Source organism: Sciurus vulgaris (genome assembly GCF_902686455.1).
Source record: "Sciurus vulgaris genome assembly, chromosome: 16".
NCBI lineage: Eukaryota > Metazoa > Chordata > Mammalia > Rodentia > Sciuridae > Sciurus > Sciurus vulgaris.
The window spans coordinates 23,749,542-23,770,586 of record NC_136477.1 but is presented as its reverse complement, the minus strand read 5'-3'; the positions used below and the strand labels follow the sequence as shown (position 1 = coordinate 23,770,586).

General features: G+C 47.0%; 1 protein-coding gene across 11 annotated transcripts in view; it reads left to right on the top strand.

Moving 5' to 3' along the window:
- TRAK1 (trafficking kinesin protein 1) overlaps positions 1-13,729 on the top strand; it is a 109,788-nt gene extending 96,059 nt beyond the window's left edge. For 10 of the 11 annotated variants that reach the window (XM_079114124.1, XM_079114123.1, XM_079114126.1 and 7 more), the window contains 2 exons: positions 7,933-8,035; positions 10,926-13,729. In XM_079114124.1, the coding sequence (XP_078970250.1) occupies positions 7,933-8,035; positions 10,926-11,724 (902 nt within the window). In that variant the 3' untranslated portion in view covers positions 11,725-13,729. Of the gene's footprint in view, positions 1-7,932; positions 8,036-8,809; positions 8,903-10,925 lie in introns of all 11 variants that reach the window. The other variant, XM_079114125.1, reaches the window with a different exon arrangement.
- Positions 13,730-21,045: the final 7,316 nt, after the last annotated feature.

The following is a 21,045-nucleotide window of genomic DNA, read 5'->3' as shown; positions in this document are numbered from 1 at the left end:
CTCGATTTGGAACTGACTTTTCTTTTTCTTTTGTTGTCAACTTCGAAGGAGTTGTAGGTAAAATTGAGAATTGTTTAGTACTTAGATTTATTTATGATTTTTTTTAAAGCAATTAAGTTTCCAGATTAAGTTTGTGTGGAAATGAAGATGCTCATTATATAATAATCTACACACTCAAGAAAGGGCAACTGGCCACGCTATCACCCTCTCCGTCTCATCAGTGGCCATCTGGCAGGCAGGCGTCTGTAAAGAACAGTATCTGACTGACTTGTGCTGAAAGGGTAGATGGTGCCCTCCCCACAGCATTACAGGTAGAAGGTGAGTCCAGGAAGTTCAAGGAAGTTGGATCTTCGAGAAGTTGAACAGAAGGAATGAAGCTTATCATGTTGACAACTTCTCTTGGAGGATGGAGGGAGAGAGGGAACCAATTATGAGGACTAAAGTCCCAACCGTAAGCACTGGCTTATGGAAAAAGGAAGGGAGTAGCTCCTGGTGCAAAGGAGTCAGGAAACCAGTTATGAGGACTCAGGTCACCATAAGCAGTGACCATTCTTCCTAGGCCCTCCTTACTGAAACCTGCAGCACATTCATCCCAGCAATGTTTTTTGAGGCAAGGCATGCACAATTACAGTTGAAATTATAGAAGGATCTGGTTCAAGATCCGTGAATTTATAAAGGAATTATCTAAGGGTAATTTAGGGAAGGTCTCATTGTGTCGATGACCTAGAGTTCTTTTGAGCTTGTTTTCCAGATAAGACCCATCTCGAAAAGCTCATCAGAGGGGGAATGATGCACAGTGATTTGGCTCTTTTGTTGTCTATTGGGAATGACAGAACCATTTTGGAATGTGGGAAGCATTTTACTCTGTGCATAAATCATCGTCATCAAGGCCCTGAGTGGCTCTCTGTATACAGTCAGGGGGTTACAGGCAGACAGATAAGCCTCAATGGGAAGACTTGGGGCATCCTCTGTCTTGGGATTTGTATCCAGCTGGTCTGGTCTCTGCTTTGGTCCATCATCCACTCTTGGCCACAGTCCTGGGTTCTGCCATCTGTCCAGGAAGATTTCATAGGGAGAAATTTTGAAGACAGAAATTAACTTTTTTTTTCTTAATAACTGGTGTGATGGGGAAACTGGGAAGATTTGTATGTTAGGCACTTTTGTCTAGAGCCTGCTGTCCCATGCCAAGGGTAGGGGGATTTTTGAGCCCTGAGAAAATTTTATTAATATATTTAATGTATTATTTGAAGCATCACTTGGTGACTTTTTAAAATCCTATGTCTTTAAAAGGATGGTTTCATGTTATTGTATTGTAAATAATTTAGATGATTAAAATGGATTGTTTCAAAACAATATTTAGATTATAGTTTTACTTTATTTCAGTGATGTGTTTTATGTTTTAATTCACATAGAAAGTGCTCTTTATTAGAAACAGTCCATATCTTGTCCTGTCAGCGTTCTGTATTTTAGATTTTTATGTGCGGGGAAGAGCCTCTGTGTGGCAAATGATTAAGAGCTAAGTTCACACAGTTAAATCGGTAGTTGGCTGGCTGGCTGGACCATTCAGGTGAATTATCTTGGATGCCTTAATCCTTAAAGGTGAAGAAAGTGTGGGATTAAAGCAATGCCCGCAGAGGATATTGCAGGTCAATTTATTCAGTATTTATACACATGGAGCTCATTTCATCTGGAGGAAATATCTGAAATCATGCAGACCATGGCATCTGATCTGGTAGCAGGTGACCCTGCAGTGGAGATGTGACATAATTGGGGCTGAAATCCTGAAGTTTGTATGGAAGGCAAAGGTCATACTTGGTCAAAACAGGCCTTGAAAAATCCCCTAAGTCTCTATCACCTAGCCACCAGAGGTAAAAGCCAGGATTCATCTGCTTTTGTCACATCTTTATATTATACATAGGTCCAAAGTCTGTTCAGGAGCAATTACAGAGTGTGGGAAAAGGGAAGGGAACAGCTCCTGGTGGAAAGGAGCCAGACAGAAAGTTCCAGCAGCCATGTGTTCCTGCAGCTCTGTCCCAGGGCAGGGGCCATTGCAGCACACCCTCCTCAGCTGGTATCCTGTCTTGCTTTTAGGCCCACCCATGTCCACAGAAGTGGGTCCAGACAGGCTTGTGAGGGAAAGGTGGCCCAGGGATCCACCAGAATGAGACAGAAAAGGCTGGTACATGGATTGACAGGCCTTCAGGTATCTTTGGTGTAGGGAAGTTCCTTTCCAGTATCTCATGCTCTTAATGGAGGAAGTACTTTTTGATCCAGCCTGGCTCTACTGCAGGTATAGCACTATGGACAGAGTGGACAGTCTGCCCACACACTCCTACATCAGGACCTGCTAAGGAAGCCCTGTGCTCTTACGTCAGCATATATGTGAAGCCACAGCTGAGCAAGTCAACTGCAGCCTGCAAGTGGAATAATGAAGAATGAGAGAATTGACAACAAACAGCATAGAGTCGGCCCTGCTTAGAACTTCCAGAACAAGGCACACTTGCTGAGAGCAGTTTCTTTATGGTGTCCTTACCTGGGAGAACCACAGGAGGTCCCTCCCGGGCTCAAGAGGCTCCCACATGGGTGCTGACCAGTGGGCATCTGCTCTTGACTCTTCTTACATGGAGGGGCCCTTGTGGAAGCATATGGTCATCAGGGCTCAATGGGAGGGAGAGTGTTCTTCTGGACTACCTTTGAAGACACTAGCAGGGAAGGTCTCCATGCAGCTCAATCAGGCCAGCTCCCCTGCTTATTGGTGTCAGCCACAGAAAGAAGGACCAGAGGACAGAGGGTATGCAGGTCAGCTTTGTTGGCATCCAAAGGATCCACAGAGACTTTTATACTTGCCCTTTTGACATTTTAACAGCATTCTACAAAAATCTCTTCTCTAGATGTTACCTCAGGGGCACTTGAAAGATTTTCTGGCCCTCTGCACAATTCTGTGAAATTGTTCACCTTTTATATCACATACTTTTTTAGATGAATGATAGTAGATAGCGTGGTGTAGTAGGAAGAGTAGACTTTCAATTTTGCATGAACCAAAAATAAGTTTTACAGAAACCAGAAGAAGATTCTCTGCTGATATGGTTTAAAATCTTGGTGATGGAACTCTCCCCAATGCCTACCAGCCAGATGTCTGACCACCAGGGGCTGAAGGTCTCCTCCGAGCTGCAGGACCAGATCAGGGCTGTGTCAAAGAAATGCTTGAGAAGCAGAGAAGAATAGTCACCAGGCCCATGTGAGGGAACTCAAGGGCTTAAAGGGTCATTTTATAGTCATACAACACGTTTTAGTTAAAGTCACTTTTTTTCGTATTTAAAAAACAAACAAATGCAGAACCACTTCATCTGAATTTACTCTTGATAACATCCCCCACCCCAAGAGAAATACAGTTGAAGCTACATTAATCCCCCTCGCCATGTTGTTATTAATGCAGTTCTTTTTTTTTTTTTTCTTTCTTTTTTTTTTTTTTTTTTTTTGTGGTGCTGGGGATCGAACCCAGGGCCCCGTGCTTGCAAGGCAACCATGTTGTTATTAATGATGGATTGTTGGGTAGATGAGAGTTTATGAAGCTTTTTGTGCATGAATTCATCATGGAACTTTTTCCCCCCTGGAAAAATTAATGGGCACAGTTATATAATGAAGTGTCAGGAAAGTCTTTAAAGGATTTTTCTATGCCCTGGTATTTTAGTCTATAGGGCAGAAATTCTAAGACATTGCTTTTGCTTTTTTTATTGTCGTTAATGGAAAAGGAACTACTTCTCATGTAGCCAACAGGCAGGGAGACATCCTTCTTTCTCTTCTCCCTTTCCCCTTGGGCAAAAGTCAACAAAGTCATTACAAGCCAAGCATTTAAAAAAGGCAGACTGATGTTCTTAGAGCTTAGTCCAAGCTGTGCCTTTAAGTTGGAGTGACAGTGGCTTTTATTGATAGTAGCTTTGTTTTTGCTGGGATAAAAAAGCCTGGCCCCTGGGTGCTACCCTTGATGTGGCAGCTACTGGAATTATTGGTGGGGGGAGGAGTGTGTGTGTGTGTGTGTGTGTGTGTGTGTGTGTGTGTGTGTGTTATGAATTCATAGAAATTACAAAGATCCAAGTTCTGAAAGCAACTTCAACACTACAATAGTCAAGTTAAGAAAAGGAGAAAAGCTCAGAATCATTTCCGTCATTTCATACAAGTTGGTCACTTCTGTGAAGATTGGGGAAGAGAAAATAGAGGGCCTTGGTACATCAAAAGACAGGGTCCCTTTTCCCATGACTGTGAGATGCATTTGAAAAAAACTTGCAGAGAAGGCATTTTTTAGAAAGTATTTATGTGTCTTTAAAAAAAAAAAATAGTCTGGATGCGTGGCATGGCCAGTATTTCTCCACCTTAAAGACCTCTCTGAAGCAGCTGGGTGTGCACTGTGTCTCCTTAGAGACATGCTCAGTGAAGCTGCCTTCTTCCATAGCTCTGTCGTTGGGGGACTAGGTTAAGGACTAGGTTCCGTGATGACTTTTAGAGAGCAAAAAGCTTCTGTTCAACCCAGCATGTTTCAAGTTTGCCCTTCCTGGAGGATGGGAGGAGAGCGCCACTGGGATTGGATTGAAATATGTGAGTGGACGTGTTCAGAGTTTATTTTGTGGCCAAGCAGAGGGAGTCGTCCTTCAGTCATTGTAGAGTCTCAGGGCCCACTAAAGCATCCCAGTTCCTCTCCTTTTAAAGTTTTGGGCTGTAGAGAATCTCTGGGCTTTCCAGCCTGAGTCATCTGGAGACCTGTCTGCTCTGTAGGGCAGCAGCCACCCAGATTTATACGCACAGTTCCCCAGCTCTACTGAGACTGCAGGCTTTGTCCCACCATTGGTGGCAGCCAAAGAATTCCAACCACTCAGTTCTCCAGTCAGTACCAGGCATCACGGAGCACGGGCAGTCAGCGCCACTTACCAAGTGAACCCGCTCTAGGCCAAAAACGCACCAGGGTTGCATCAGAGAGCAGGAGAGCAAGGTGCCTCTCAGCCATAGAAAGCCCTCAGCGTGTGCCCCTGCTGCTCAGTGCCAGAGACGTGTGCTTTTGTGTGGTGTGTTTCCAGAAGAAAAAAACTGCAAGCTAGCTACCTACAGTTTGCCCGCATAGAAGAGCTTGAGTAATCAAGGATGAGTTGAGTTTAAAACTTAACCAAATTTTGTGCCAGAATCTGGGGGGAGGAAAAACAATTGAATATAAAAAAAGACTGGGGTTCTTTATAGGTAAGGTAACACATTTTAATATCTGCACATTAATGGCGTCTCAGCCTTTTGGCTGAAGACCAAGTGTAATATCTCCTTATCCTCTCATAGTACTCTGAAACCCTTTTGTCAGGTTGAGAGGGAGGAAGGATTTAAGTAGAGAAAGTATTAATTCCAAGAAGCCCTGTCCTTTTTGCCCCCCAAGTCACAGCATGAGATGAACCTGCATTACCATTTTCTGCAAAGAATTATTGGATAGACAGGGGCTTTGGTGTATGGTGTAATCTTGGTGACTTCGGGAGCCAACCCTCACCTGAGCCCCGACTGCCCGCCTAGAAGAAGGTGGTACGGGCCTCTTGGTTTTGGAATCTGCTCTCTTCCTGCACCCAGGGCTGTAGCCAGAATCCCTTTGCTTCTCTGTGGCAAGCACGAGGAGCTCCGGCAAGCCCACCCCCAGGTGACTCACTGTCTCTGTGTTGTGTCATCCCAAGGAAGGGAGGTGCAGCAGTGGCCAGGCTGTCCGTGGTGACGTGGGAGAGCTCCCGCATCCAAGCATCCCATTGGTATTTTGGAGGGGCCGAATCTCCAGCTTTGGCAATTTTGACACTCGTTGATCTTCCTTGGTCTTCTAAAGCTATCCATTGCTCCTGGGAGTGGTGACTTCTGAATTTTTAGCAGCCTTTTCTTATCCCCAAAACCCATTTATTTAAGATGGGTTTTGCTTCTGTTGATGCAGCTGTGTCTCTAAAACATCCTTCTTATACTACCTGTTGTGATCGAAAATCTAATACCTAATGGGGTGGAGGAGAAAGTGCACATTTGTGACCTTTTCATTTGATATTCTGGCCATGTGTTTAAATGGGGGTACACTTCTAATGTTAAATCGAGCCTTGCCTTACTTGATTTTTTTTTTCATGTTCTCTCTCTTCCAACTGTTTTGTCTTAATCATATCTGTTGATTGCTTCCCCTCCCCCTTCCCAAATAACCCATCGTCCCTGATATTTGGGATGCTTTTCTAGGCCTTCTGTTGCTTCTGTTTCTAGACCTTATTGCAGCAAGAGAATCGTGATTGTTCAGTTACCTTCTCTTCATAGCTTCATAGTCCATTTTTGTTTTGCTCGCAGCAATTTCTTGGTTATCTGAGTTCCTAAACCATTACATTTATTGCTTGTGGAGAAAAGATTCATAAAGGCTATTTTGAATGGTTTTTTTTCTCTCCCACTTTGCCTGGGGCTCCCCATGGCTGTGGGCTACTGGCCACGCCAGGTGCCGCGGGAGCCTCCTTTGACACAGAGCCAGGTCAGACATTGGGGCACAGCAGTCTTGCTTGACCCCTCTGGTCCTGCTCACCATGTTTGTGCTCTGGCTTTGTCCTCCCTACCTTCAAGCCTTCAATGTGTGTGTCTCCCACTTTCTTTCTTTTTTTTTTTTTTTTTTCTTTTTTCTTTTTTTGGGTTATTGTTTGTTGTTTGTTTCATCTGGTTCCTGGTCTTCTTTACAACACAGCCGGCTGTGTGTGGATCTGTAGGTTTGGGGCACCGGTCTGTTGTGTTTTGTTTGCCTTTTTCCTTTTTGTCAAACCCGAGAGAAAATGTCCCATAAGGAGCTAGAAGTTTCTAGTTCACAGCCTTTTGAATCTTCCTGGCCTTTGACTACTCATGGCCTCTGAAATCCTAATCCATTTTCTCCCAGGAGGTCTCTGGGGGCTGAGCTGCTGCAGGGGCACAGTTGGTGGAGGAAGGTGGGGGGATCATCCCAGGACATCATTGTGCATGCTTTTTGGTGCAGTATCATTTTTTTTTTTTCCCCTTTTTCCCCCTTCTGATACTTGAGTTATGAATGAGGATGACCTCTACAATCATGATGTCTCCCATGACTACTTGTTCCTTTGCCAGCTTTCTGATGCATGGTCTTAATACCTGTGATTTACTTTGCTCCAGACCACAATCTTCAGCTGCCTCAACAACAGCCTGTTAGAACATTAAATGGAAATAAATTGAGGACAACTTGTTGTCTCAACTTCATTTGAAATCAGACATCCTAGAGGTGGCAAGGAAGCAGCCAGGGGGTGGTGTCAGGGAGGGAGCAGTGGTGACCTGCACCACTCTGTGTCAGACCAGACTCTGGTCCCGGACCTGTGGCACCCTAGAGGACCCTGATCTCTGTAACTTTTGCCAGGTTGCTGTTGAGGCCGCTGAAATCGCCACCTCCCACCATGTCAATCACAGGTGGACAGTAGTGGAGCCAGCTTCCTGAGCCCCTTTTCGTGTGAGCAGAAAAGGGAGCTGCACAAGCCTTGTCCCACTGCCAGGTGCCAAGTACCTCTCCCTGCCCGCTCCATCCCCTCTCCCCTGGGTGATTTTTGGCACCTGTTTGCCAATGAAAAGAAATATAAAGCAACAAAAGAAGAAAGCAGATCCTGACCTCTGTGGAGGAAAACCAAATTTACCCACAAGGCCCATTAGTACCCCCCTGGTACTGGATCCACTACTGGCCCAGGAATACTGATGAGGAACCCTGTCTGGATTGGGCCGGAAGCTGGGATCCGATGCTCTGCAGACCAGTGCTCAAAAATGTGATTATTTTTGAGGGACCACCTTCCTCGCCCAGATCCAGTTAACAAGGTAGCTCATCACTTCTTGCATCTGCTCAGGGCTGTGCTGGACTTTTGTTTTTGCCGTGGTATACTTGGATGCAAGGACTATGTTTTGTTCCCCTTGATTTAGCGCACCACCCTGGGAAGTGCATGTCACAGACCAACTCCACCTTCACCTTCACCACCTGTCGCATCCTGCATCCTTCAGACGAGCTCACGCGGGTCACACCAAGGTAAGGTTCCCTGACCTGAGTGGGCAGAGGTGGGGCAAGCCTGGGCACTCCCTTTCCTGCAAGTCTTCCTATGGAGCAAAGCCAGGTCTAGCCAGCTCAAGCATCTTATGAGCATTTATAGTCACCTGCTCTGAGTCTGATCTTTCCTTTTGAGTTGAAGCTCAAAAGGAAAGCTGTTGATTCAGATGCAGTGCAGGTGAAGAAACCTCGACCCACCTTCCATTGTCTTTTTTTTTTTTGTCCCTGGAACGTATCCTTAGGCCCCTTCTTAACAGGTGAACAATTGAAATCCAATGGACCTGCAGCCAAGTCTGTTGGATTTTTGCCCTGGAGCTTGCCAGTAGAGCATGGCGTTCTTTCACAGTGGAGTTACCGAGCTCTGTGCAAGCCCTTGTACCTCTGGAACAGAAACCAGGAACCATGCACCACAGCCAAACTATAATGACCAAAATGATAAAACTCCAAGACCAAGCCACGTGCCCAGCATGGTCCATTGCCTTGTGGTGCAGCATCTGGCAAGAGGCCTTGAATGGCATGAGCTGGTCTGTTTGGCTTAATCAGCCACACAACTTGCTTCCACACCTTCCAGTGAAAGGGAAAGCGGTCTCTCCAACACAGCAGAATGGCCCCCTCAGCCATTCTCCCTGCAGTGCAATCAAGCAAGATCCTAGGGTTTATGGAAGGTGAGGCTGAAAGGGAGGGAGGTGAGAAGGGCCTGCTCGGAGGGAGTAGCCGCCCCTAGGAGCACCTTAAACTATGAATAATTCTCCACAGGTCATGTGAGGAGGACCACGAAGCAGCCCTGTGCCCCGCTGAGCTGAGAGGAGATGTAGGGCAGAGAGTCTGAGCCCACGGGCGAGGCAGGGGGTGAGCACACGGCCAGCAGTGCCTGCTGTGGCAGGTCACATGGAAGGAGCTGTGTGTGCACGTGTGGCCGCCACTAACCTGGGGACGTAGGCTTGGATGTGTCTCTGTGGTTGTGCCTGGCTAACACAGCCTTGACCGTCCACACCCCTAACCATCTAAACTGCCCCAGCAAGCAGAGTGCCAGCACTAATACAGGCCTAACTTGAAGGTCTCATCAGACGAATCTCTAAATTTTAGCTCTGTCTTCTCCATCTCCCCTCTGGCCTGGAAGAAACTGGCTTCCCCATCCTGTGGCTCTGTGTTTGGAAGAGGCTATCTTTAAAGACTCGGCTCCCCCATGAAGGGGGACTAGAAGCCCTTTTCTGACCACAACCTCAGGACTCAGACTGCACCCAAGTGGGTCTTCATTTGAAAGACCACACAGCGATGTCCTGGACCCAATAAATCATGGGAAGTCAGGAGTAGGGAAGGGCTTTCTTGCCAGAGTGGGAAAGAAAGGTAGCGAGAAACACAATTGAAAATTTCCCTAAGGATGATCACACAGATTTTAAGTCTACCTTTTTTTTTTGTTTGTTTTTGTTTTTTACCCTCTGTTAATGATACGTCAACATTTGTAAAATTCTCCCTGTGCCTTTACAAAATCCGCATTTTTAGCCACAGGAATGTATTATGGTTTCTAATCTCACATTTCTCCAAATGCTCCTGACCCACCAGCATCCTCCCTCCTTAGCTTGTGTGAGATGGGCCTGTTCTCTGGTCACCACCCTTGCTGATCAGCCAGTGGGGAGGTCACCTGAGTGTGGAGCCATGTGGTATTTCCAGCTTGTATTTCCTGTTAAACTGTTGCCCCCTGGAGGGGTCCCTTTTCTGGTCATTCCAGGGACCTGCTCCAGAATGAGCCCTCTGCCTTCCCTTCCTGTGGTTGGTGCTCTGCCCACGGTATCTGGGCCTCTGGTCAGGCTGGGGACACTCACCTGACCTGCCAAATCCAGGAGCAGGCACAAGGACAAGCCCCGTGAGACCTCTGGAGGAGGCACTCCTTTGCCCTTGGTTGCTCATTTGGAAGCAGGGTAGGGCTTGTGCCTGTTTGGCCTTCCCAATCCCTGGAGCAGCTGTTAAAAACCAGGCCTTCCTTGTTTTCATAAACAGACAGCAAAGCCTTTTCCCCTGCTTTCCCTCTGGCAGACTTCTTTGTCCTAGTGGCCATCCCAGTTGGACCCCAGCTGCTGGACCCTTGTGGGTCCTTCAGCATGACACTGAATGAAGAAAGAATCTTTCTGCTTTCCTTCAGTCACTCAGGGGCCTTGAACTGGGTAACTCTGTAAATGAAGGTCCCATAATTCAAGGCATGGCTTCCTTTCACTGACTCCCATAACTCCGCTCATCAAAATGGGTTTGGACAGCATGTGAAGGCGGTGAGTGGCAACAAGGTGCAGAGGAGAGAGCACTGTCCTGGTGGTCACTAGGCCAAGGCACTCACCACCTGGCCTTGGCCCACCATTGGGGCCATTTTTGCTATTTCTAAAATAAGCCATCATATCCCATAGTCCAGGTTAACGTCTTTTCCCAGGGAGAAGTAGTTCTTAGGAAGGAACACTGGAATTTGAGTGGATTTGGTGGGGGAGGAAGGCCTGTTTGCCAGTGAACTTCTTTCTCCATCTGAGAGCATTGGGGTCACTCAGACTTTAAATCTGGGATTATCCATTTAATACCCAGGCGTGACTGAGAATCCACCTAACCCTGGAGGCTGTTTCTTGGTCTGCAGCAGGAACAGTTATCCCACCCACCAGGGGAGAGCAAAGGGAATCACATGCACCATCAACTTAAACCAGGGCCCTACTTAAGGGATTCCCAAGCCTGCATGGGTGAGAGGGAAGAGCAGACGCAGACAGAGGTATCTGGGGCTCCCATTGCAGGGAGTCCTCCTCTTATATCCCAGGCCCGCCCTGTGGACTGACCACTGACCCTTCCCATGGTGCTCACAAGCATTTCTGATGAGTAATCTGTCATATTTTCCTTTCAGCCTTAACTCGGCCCCTACTCCAGCTTGTGGCAGTACTAGCCACTTGAAGTCCACACCAGTGGCCACGCCGTGCACTCCACGGAGACTGAGCCTCGCCGAGTCCTTCACTAACATCCGGGAGTCCACCACCACCATGAGCACATCCTTGGGGCTGGTGTGGCTGCTGAAGGAGCGGGGCATTTCCGCGGCTGTATACGACCCGCAGAGCTGGGACAGGGCCGCCCGGGGCTCCCTCCTGCACTCCTACACTCCCAAGATGGCTGTGATCCCCTCTACCCCTCCGAACTCACCTATGCAGACGCCAACGTCCTCCCCACCCTCCTTTGAGTTCAAGTGCACGAGCCCTCCCTACGACAACTTCCTGGCTTCCAAGCCAGCCAGCTCCATCCTGAGGGAGGTGAGAGAAAAGAAGAACGTCCGGAGCAGCGAGAGCCAGACAGACGTGTCCGTCTCCAACCTCAACCTGGTGGACAAAGTCAGGAGGTTTGGGGTGGCCCAAGTGGTGCACTCAGGGCGAGCCCATGTCCCCACCTTGCCTGAAGATCAGGGACCTCTCCTCTGTGGGCCCCCGGGGCCGGCACAGGCCCTTGTTCCTGGAGGCCTGGTACCCGAGGGCCTGCCTCTCGGATGCCCCACTGTCACCAGCGCCATCGGTGGACTGCAGCTCAACAGTGGTATCCGACGGAATCGCAGCTTCCCCACCATGGTGGGGTCCAGCATGCAGATGAAAGCCCCCGTGACTCTCACCTCGGGCATCTTGATGGGTGCTAAGCTCCCCAAACAAACTAGCTTACGGTGAGGTTGGGGGGCTCGTGCCCTCTAGGAGAGCAGCATTCTCCAACTTGCTCCCCGCCTCCCCTTCCCCCTGCAGCGCACTCTCCCCCTCTTCCCGTCCCTGTCCGTCCCTCCTGAGCTAGACAAATCAACCTTGTGCCTAAGGGGGGAAGAGTGGAACTTTGCAAAGTGTGTACATAGGACTTGGAGACCTTGTGTCTGCTCCGCCCTTCCTTCCAGTCCCACAGGAAGTTCCCCTGTGCTGTCCTCTTGCGAGGACGTCACCTGTGGAGCCGGGGGATGGTGGCGTCCTTTCTTCTTCTTTCCTTTTGAGAAGCACTGAAACTCCCGAGTGTGTTCTTATCCCATGGATAGGAACCGGTGAATCCGCGTCGAACAGCTCCCATCGCACCCAACGAGCTGTCCAGAGGCACAGGTCATAACGCATCTGGCGCCGGGTGTCCTTGGATGCCTCGTCCACCCCATGCAAGAGCCTAAGGAGCCTCCGTCCTCAGCCACATGCAACCGGCGTAGCTTTTCACGATCGAGAGCTTTTCTTTCTTTTACCGGTGGCCCAGCTTCTTCACGACCGTCACTATTCTGCCTCGATGGACAGTTGTTTCCTTTTGGAGGTGTGACTGTTTCTTTTCATGCCTTCAACTTGAAGTCATCCTGTGTTTGTAATCAACCGTCAGGCCACATGTCTGACCCGAAAGAGAATGTATTTACACTCCCACAGCTTTGTTCAGCAGCCCCTCTGTGTTCTGTGTGTGACGTTTTATTTTATTTTTCCATTTTTTTTTTTTTTTTTTTTTAATATGCAGGGAAGCAATGGTACTGGCAGTGTCTGTTGTCTGTTTTGGTTCTATGACACCAAAATGCAAATTTTTCAAACACACCAAGTTGCTAATGGGAGAGCCGCTTATTTCTGGGATCCAGTGGCACAACCAGATTAAGGCCAGGCCCAAGACAACTTGAACAGCAGGACTGAGGAAAGGGGAGAGGAAAAAGGCTTATTCAAGACATTTGTCAACAGTAAAGGGAAAGGAGACGAAATACAACTAACAGTACCCAGCTGTTTAGAGGGAAATCGGGTCTTGGCCTTCTGCTGGCTCCAGCCATCGTTCTGAAACCGGTGACCCGCTTTCCCTCGCTGGGTCGCCACTCGGTGCCCACACGTTTGCCCTCTTGTTTCAAAATAGGATGATCACATGAGATCGTTTCTTCCCCCTATCCCTTTGTCTCCTTGTGCCTCCTTTTGCCCTTAGGGAGAGATTAGAGGTGCTTTAAAGAACCACGAGCCGAGCCGACAAGGGAGCCTGGTCCTGTTGCTGTAGCCGATTAAGTTGTGAACTTTTATTTATTACCTGTGTGTGCCGTATTTTGAGCAAACACCCTCCCAGCTCCAATCATTGTGCCTGTGGCATCGCAATGCAAGCGAATAATTTATTTATTCTAATCTGGGAACTGCACTGCCCACCACGGTGTTCCATGACCACCCGTTCCAGATATTTGTGGAAGGATAATACATGAAATTGTCAGTTTGTGCCCTCCCTCCCAGATAAGATGTGACCTTCTGTTGAGTGAGGGTGACCTTACTCCCACCAAGGATTCTTTGAGGAAGTCCCTGAGGAGCAAACTTCGGCCCCATGATTTCAAAACCATTTGTCCTCTGAACGTGAGAGCGCTGGTTATGTTCTCTGCTCCCCTTGCCATAGTGTGTCTGCACTCTCTGCGAGTAACTTACATCTTTTTATTTGAATGTATGTTAAAGCAGTAGTTTGAATAACAAAGGAATATGAAAAACCAATGGACCACTTCATGTATTCAGAGAGGACCCACCCACCCGTCATCACCAGAAATACCAGTGTACAAATGGGCAATTCAGAGGTTGCAGTATTTAGTATAGTAAATAAATAAATGATCAACATCGTGCAACCACTACCAAAGTGGATTGTAATGCATCAAAAATCAATAAAATTTTATTCTCTAACGAGTAAGAATAAAATAAATTCAAATGATGGAAACCACACTGGTATTCTGACTGGTATCTTCTCATCAAAGAGATGGTTCTCTTAGATTTGAGGATGTTCATCTCTTTTGGGTAAAGTAAATGAAAGGTATACCCACTACATGCTGTTATAGCCTCCCTTTCTTTCTACAGGAGACCCTGTCTTAGGGTGAGACAGTTTTCCAGTCAGAACCTGATTCCCCTTTCAGGACCACACCCTGTGCACACCTGCCCGCTGTGGAAGCAGTACGGATGGTTATGGAGTCAGTTCTAACCTTTTGCTGTCACAGCAACTGGAGGGAAAACATCTTGTGTGTGTGTGATTTCCCACATATGTGAGCACATCTGTGGAAAGTACCCAGAAAGACGTTGCCAACACTGCCTCCCGTGGAATCATGTTAAGAGACTTGAGCACCAGGGACAGTGAAGGCCCACCGGAGTGGCAGTTCAGAGAAGGGAAACCCTGCCAGCACTAGAGGGACATGGCATGATACACTAAAAACAGGTGCCACCATTTGGGCAAGCCACTTGTCCTCAGTGGGCCCTCCCTTATAAAAAATCTGTGAAATGGAGGCAGTAATACACTTTGGGGTTAATTAGTTGAGTAGATATCTTTTGAGCGCTTACCATGGGCCAGGCGTTTTAGGTACTGGAGAGACGGTGGTGAACAAGTGAAGTCCTGCCGTGGGGGAGGATGCAATCGACTGAGAGGGGAAGGACTGGACAAGAAGGGCTACGCAGAGGATTACAGCAGAGGGGTGTGAGGGAGGCGGCAGCTACTTTGCATTGGGCGGTCAGGGGAAGCCTCTCCAGCGAGGGGCACTGGAATCAGCTGTGTGAGATCCAGGATGGGCGTGTTTGGGCGGAGAGGAGCTGGTGCAAAGGCCCACGGATAGAAAAGCGTGTGATGTTCAAGGTCCACAGAGAGAAGGTCCATGGGGTTGTTTGCTGGTAGGAAAATGGAACACGGTGGGGCAGAGAAACCATGGGACTCACCAAAGAGTCCCTCTGATCCCATATTTCCTAGAGCCACTGCAGTGGAGCAGTGTCCCACAATCCCAAAGGAGGGATCAGGGAACTCTTAACAAGTCCTCTGGGGGATTCTGGGGCACACTGAAGTCTGAGAACCACTGTGTAAGGTGGGACTTCTGTGCAGGAGGGCTGGTTCCCTGCCCGGGCTGTCCCTGAGAAGGATAGGCAACTGCATTCTAACTTGCTTGAAGGAGGAGAGAAAGAGTGGGTGGTTTATCTACCCATCTGGGGCAGGCAAGGTGCTGAGGCTTGGTGACCCTGTGGCCTTTAGGGATGGGCAGAATTTGCCAGGAGGGAATTTAGAATTCAGAAAAATCTACCATGTGCAGCCATAATACTAATAGCTAATTCAGACAAGAGTAGATGCTAAAATTTGTTAGGGAGCAGAAGAGTCACACACATTCCATCGTTCCTGCAGAATGCTTGTTAATTTACAAAAGGTGTGTGGGGGGGTGGCATCTTTGCAGTGGAGACACTTGTGACATGACACTCTTGAGTTTGCCATGAAATGTGAGGTTCATTACCCCAAAATGGGGCAAAGTGATACCAGTGTCCCCTGATGTGTAACCTACTGGGTGGCACACATGATTTCTGTCTTCTTTCCGCCACAAATGCAAAACCTGACTCATGAAGGTGGTAAAACATTGTGGTTTTGAACATGGCAAGACATGAGAGAAAGGCTGAACTGGGTGGAAGGAGGATAAAGAGACAACTAATGCAACTCACAATCTGAACTGGATACTGAACTGGAAAAGATGTTATAAAAGATAATGTTGGGACAGTCAGAGAAATTTGAATATAGAGCATATGTTTTAAAGTATCAATATGAAATTTCAATAATTATACTGTGGATATGAGAGACCTGGCCTGTTTCCTAGGAGACACATGCTAATGAATTAAGATAAAGGGACTTCATGTCCATAAGTCACTTTCAAATGTTTTTCAAAAAGAAGATGCAAAAAAAAAAAAATGTTAATCTTAAAAAGTTGGAAGCACCCTAATAGAGGCTTGGCAAGCGATAAATGCATTCTACTGTTGTGTGGGTGTGTGGTTGAGGTGCTTCTGTGTTTCTTTCCTGTTCTCTGCTGAATTTCTTTGGGTGTGACCCGATCACTCCCCTTGCCCAGGGAGTTCAACCGGAAGACACTGTGGCCCAAGAGGGAAGTTGTCAAAGAGGCTGTTGCAAGGACCAAAAAAATAAAGATGTCAAATTCTTGGTTCCTGGTTATGAGGAAAGAAAAAGCTAAGTGCATGTATGGAGTAAGACCAAACATTCTGGAAGGGAAACTTGCTGAGCCAGTTCTTTTCTTACTCCCCGCTGCTACTCCCACTTGCCAGTCACCTAGGACAAGAACTGGATAAATGTTCTTCAAGCAGACAAGGGAAAGAGGAGTTTGGAGAGGGATTCTACCGACATCAGCTGTAGGAGCTCTTCACCTATCCCCATGGGTGGACTGAGTCCAAGGTTAGGGGAGAAGCCCAGGATGAGTCTGAGGACCCAAGGATAGATGAGCTAGTTCTGCAGGGAGCCTGGGGAAGGGGGGATGTTCCAGAGTCCCGCCTCCATGGTGACTCACCTATCACAGGGCAGCAACCATACTGGGCAATGAGAAGTTAGAAATAGCAACAGGTGGGAAAGTACCAGGAGATCTCAAAGTACCTGGCCTCAGATACATGTGGGAGTCACTTCCACATATTGCCTAGGGTATGTCCCAGGGGCCTTGCTAACAGTACAAAGGAAATAACACATCCTCCCCCACAGCTCTAGCCAGTGCCTCCACCCGAATCTAAGTTACCTCCTGGGGAGAAGCTGGTGGAGGGGAAAAGTCTATCTGAATTATCTGAGCTCATATTAGGGATCAAGTTGAGATTTGCGGGGAGTAATCTTTTATATGTCTGAACTCGGGGCTCCAAAGCATAATATCCTGGGATAATTTATTTCCTGTAGCCAGTAGAGGGCGCTTGTAGACAGCAGAAGACTTGAAGTAATTGGCCCTGATGATTGAAGCACAAGGTAGGTGGGTTTGCTTCCCTGTGCGAAGGGATCCAGGGCAGGAGCTGAGTCTTCCAATCCCTCCACACCACCACCTGCAAAGAAATAGCTTGTCCGGGTGCAAGGTGGGAGAAAATGCTGATGGAGAAGACGTGTCCCCTCACATTCTAGATACTTTCTAGAGCGTCAGTGGGTTCTCGAGGCTGCAGTGGTCTGGGGGTGGTTGGGCAATGCCAGACCCACAAGAACTCTAGGTTGCAGGTCTTCCCACCTGATTCTGGGTTCCTCCCTCCCACTCCTCCCGCACAATCAGATCTCAGTTCCAAGCTACTCTGGGGATCCAGAGAGGGCCTTCCTGTGTGTTGGCAGCAGAAGTGGTCATGGGTACAACTGAATGAGTCCCTCTGCTTTTGGGGTAGGAAGTCGGGAAGGCTGGTTGATGTCCTCCAGGTGAACTGCAGGGAGGCATGCCTGGCCAAGAAGACCGCACACCCACAGGTGTGGGTGTGAGGGAAGAAACGGCACACGCTGGGAGGAAACCCCTTGCCTACTCTCCTGCCACACCCAGGATCAAAGGAAAGCATTTTAAAAAATAATTTAGAAAATGCTCTGTATTACCAGGGTGTTTTCCACCTTTTGAAATTAACCCACCTAATAAATGCATCTTCCTTTTACAAAAATTCTTGTTCTTTGCTTTTTTTTTTTTTCTTCTGGAAACATTTGCAAATGAGTTGCAGGCATTGACCCTTTTCTCCTTAACATTTTAGCCTGCCTCTCCCAAGCCCTATAAAGCCCAGCACAGTGATTGAATCCAGGGCTAAAGGAAGTGTTTCTTGAACAGTATTTAGCATCCACCATGCCAGGCTGATCTTGCTCTGAAGACCCAAAGAACTTAAATCAGTGAGGCAAATCTGGGCCTGTAGCTTAGATCCACAACTTGGGGACCAGCAGCTCAGAGATGCACAGTTGATGTGACAAAACCAGGGGAAGGAAGTAAGAGAGGGGCCTGAGACCATCACATGCAAGGCAGGGCAGAATCCATCAGGGTTTCCAAGAGTTTCCAGGGAAGCCAGTGGAAGAGGAGATTCCTGAGCCAAAGGGTCAAAGGTTTCAGACCCTTTTTTATAAGAGAAATAATGGAGAAGAGATGCGTTCTTCCACTCCCCCAAATACATAAGCCCATAGTCCTCCCTGGGGTCTCTGTTAGTCACCTGTGACACTAAGACCCAGAATAGCAGTAGGAGCATCTAACCCCTGCCTCTCCCAGGTGCCTGACCTCCAGCCTCTGCCACCCGTAGGCCACTAGCTTGTGACTGGAAAAGCAATTTTACTACGTTCTCAGCTGTTCTGGTGTTGTGCAGACACTATGGAACTGACTTGCCAAAGTAGGTGGAGTTGCAGGACTCAGGAATCAGGTATGTAGGCTCCACACCCCATCAGCTGTGGTCCAGCCCCTGGTTCCTGTCAATGACTCTCAAGGATGGAGTCCTAGCCCAGTCCAACTATCCCAGGAAAGAAGAGGGAGGGCTCAACCAGATGTCAACAGCCAGTCAAGTCTCTGGGGCTTTACAGACACATAGAGAGGCACTTCTCAACTCTCAGTGATGACTGGTTGATCATGTTTTGCATTTTTATCCCTTCATCATGAGTCAATATTTTTATAAAATACAATAGCAGAATTATAAGAAAAAATAAAATATAAAAGAAACCAAAATATAATATCAAATTTTAATTAGATTCAATAGGTATTAAATTGCATTGCAAAATATAAGAGCAAACATAGGGAAAATGAAAAGAATTATGAAGATGGTACACTTTATTCACTGAAAATGTGCATAGGGCCTTTAGTATAGAGACTTGCTGTCAAACTCAACTTCCATAGTTCTGCAGTTGTAACTAAACAAAAAGTTAAAAAATAGGTAAGTAGTGATATTCTGTACTAAACACTTAGACCCTCATTTTGAATGAACCCTGTGTGTTATCAATATTTAGGTTTTAAAGTAATAAATGAGTAGGATTCTTTTCATTTTTTTCAGCTAATTTGGATTGATAATCATGCCATTTACAAGGGATCATGTATAAGCTTCTCAGCTTTCTTTTACTAACACTCCTGATAGAAAAAATCAGTCTGAGATGTTGAGGGAAAAGGAAGCTGATATATTTAAAGTAATTTCTTGACAAAAAATTTCCAGTGGGGCTTGTTTTACAGTCTGTAAATTCTTGCTGAAGAATACACAATTTTATTTTATGCCTCCAAATTGGATAATAATGTTAAGCTATGAATTTTAAAAGGCATGATTAAACATTAACCTCATGGTAAAAGAAACAAATAAGTAGAAGAATAAATATACACTTATAGTTGTTCATATTTTTAGGCATTTTTGGCTTAAGATGCCACAATAACCTTAAAGCATCAATTGTTGTAATGTGGTCATTAGTTAGTGGCTTGTGCCACCTGCAACTCAACACAAGTGTTTGATGACTCTTGAACAGACCCACACTATTGGTCACAAACTTGGATTGTGTGACAATATCAACTGTCCAAAATGCATCTAACTATTTACTCTCAATTTCAATTCTTATCTCATTGTGAACAGTTTGCAGACTGACATGAGCCCACAGACCATTCTTTAAGTGGCGCTGGGGTGGGGACTTCTATGGTATAAAGCACGTTTTTGTTAAATATAATGAATTTCTGGTTAGGTGCTGAAGCTTTTAAAAATAATTTGTTATTTTTGCTTCTAGCAAATCAGCCTCATTGCTCAGAGCAGTGGGGGAAGTTGATGCCTTGGGATGGGCCCTTCTTCCCTAACTTAAGCTCAAAACAAACATGAACATTTCCCTTTGACAATACAGCCACCCCTCAACCAAACAGAAATAAAGCCAGGGTCTTCGTCAAACAGGTGTGCAGGATCTACAGGAGATGTCCAGGCTATGTCTTGTCCTTCATGACCCTGTGTTGATTAACTGGAACCTGCGGGTGCATTGTAATCTTTACATGGAATCGTTTAAATGGGATGGAGGATTGAAAAGCAAATGGGAACACTGAAATAATATAGTGCTGATAACCACAGGAATCAGAGCCCCCACTTCTGTAGGACTGGGGGAGAAAAGGGAATATGTGGAATTGTTCAAACAGAAAAAAAAAAAAAAAGTCAGGGGGAAAACTATTTGTGCTAATTATTAAGTTTCTGTCTCTTAGCTCCAAATTCATCATTTGATACCCTGCTGAGGCTTCCATGGCAGGTGCTGCAGATAGGGAGACCCCTGGGGCCGGAGGAGAAGCAGGAGACCTGCTGCTTCCTGCCTGTGGGCTGTCCCCATCAGTGTGGTCCCAGCAGCGCTTCTTCACCCTGGAAACATTGGTTCCCCTCGTCCCACACCTGCCTCACCGCAGCGCTCCCTCCAGATTCACCTGCTCAGGACCACTCCTCCGGCCTTCTCAGCTGTATTCATTCCAACCTGTTTCCTTTGCTCCCCAGTCCTACAGAAATGGGGGCTCTGGTTCCTGTGGTTATCAGCACTATATTATCACAATGTTCCCTTTTGCTTTTTAAATCTTCCATCCCCTATTTAAACAATTCCCCACATTCCCTCTGTTGAAAATAAAAAGTCAGTCCTTCCTACTGGTTGATAATTGTGACGTCATTCCTCTGCCACCTAGTTCATGTTCTCTTTGTCCTCTGTTGGTCAGAATTCTTTACTTAGTGAGAGGAATGCAAATTTCCACTTAGGAAAGATCCAAACCCTGTGTGGCCATGCCTCTATGGACTTTTGAGGGATGCAAATGCACAGCGAAGGAAGGAAATCATGATTATAAACCATGGCCCCAAGGCCTGTTCAGAAACAAGGACTCTAGTACCTTGCTGTGATTATGCACCTGAACTGTAGAGTGGAAGCAGTCAGATCAATAATCCAAAAGAGGGAAAGTTGGTGGCTCAGTCCAAGGTGATGAAGTGGTGACGAGAGGGCAAATTCTAATGCCCCCTCCTCACGTCATCCTTTGTATGTGGATGTGCTGTCTGTGTCGTGCCCCCATCTCCCAGGAAACCTGAAGGAGACTCCAGGACAAGTTTTCTTGCAGCTTTCCTCTCTGCTCAAGTTTAAATCCAGGTAAATTCTGGAGTGTCTGTTAGATGCTTGTCACGGGTCCACAGCCAGGTGCCTCCTCTGCCTGGTGTCCAGCACAGAATGGGAGGAGCCCTTCTGGGCAGTTCGTACTTCGCCTTAATTCAGCTAGCGTGGACTCTTGCACCAGCGTGATTCTACAGTGTGCTGCCTGTCCTGCACCCTGACCTCTGGGGTCACCT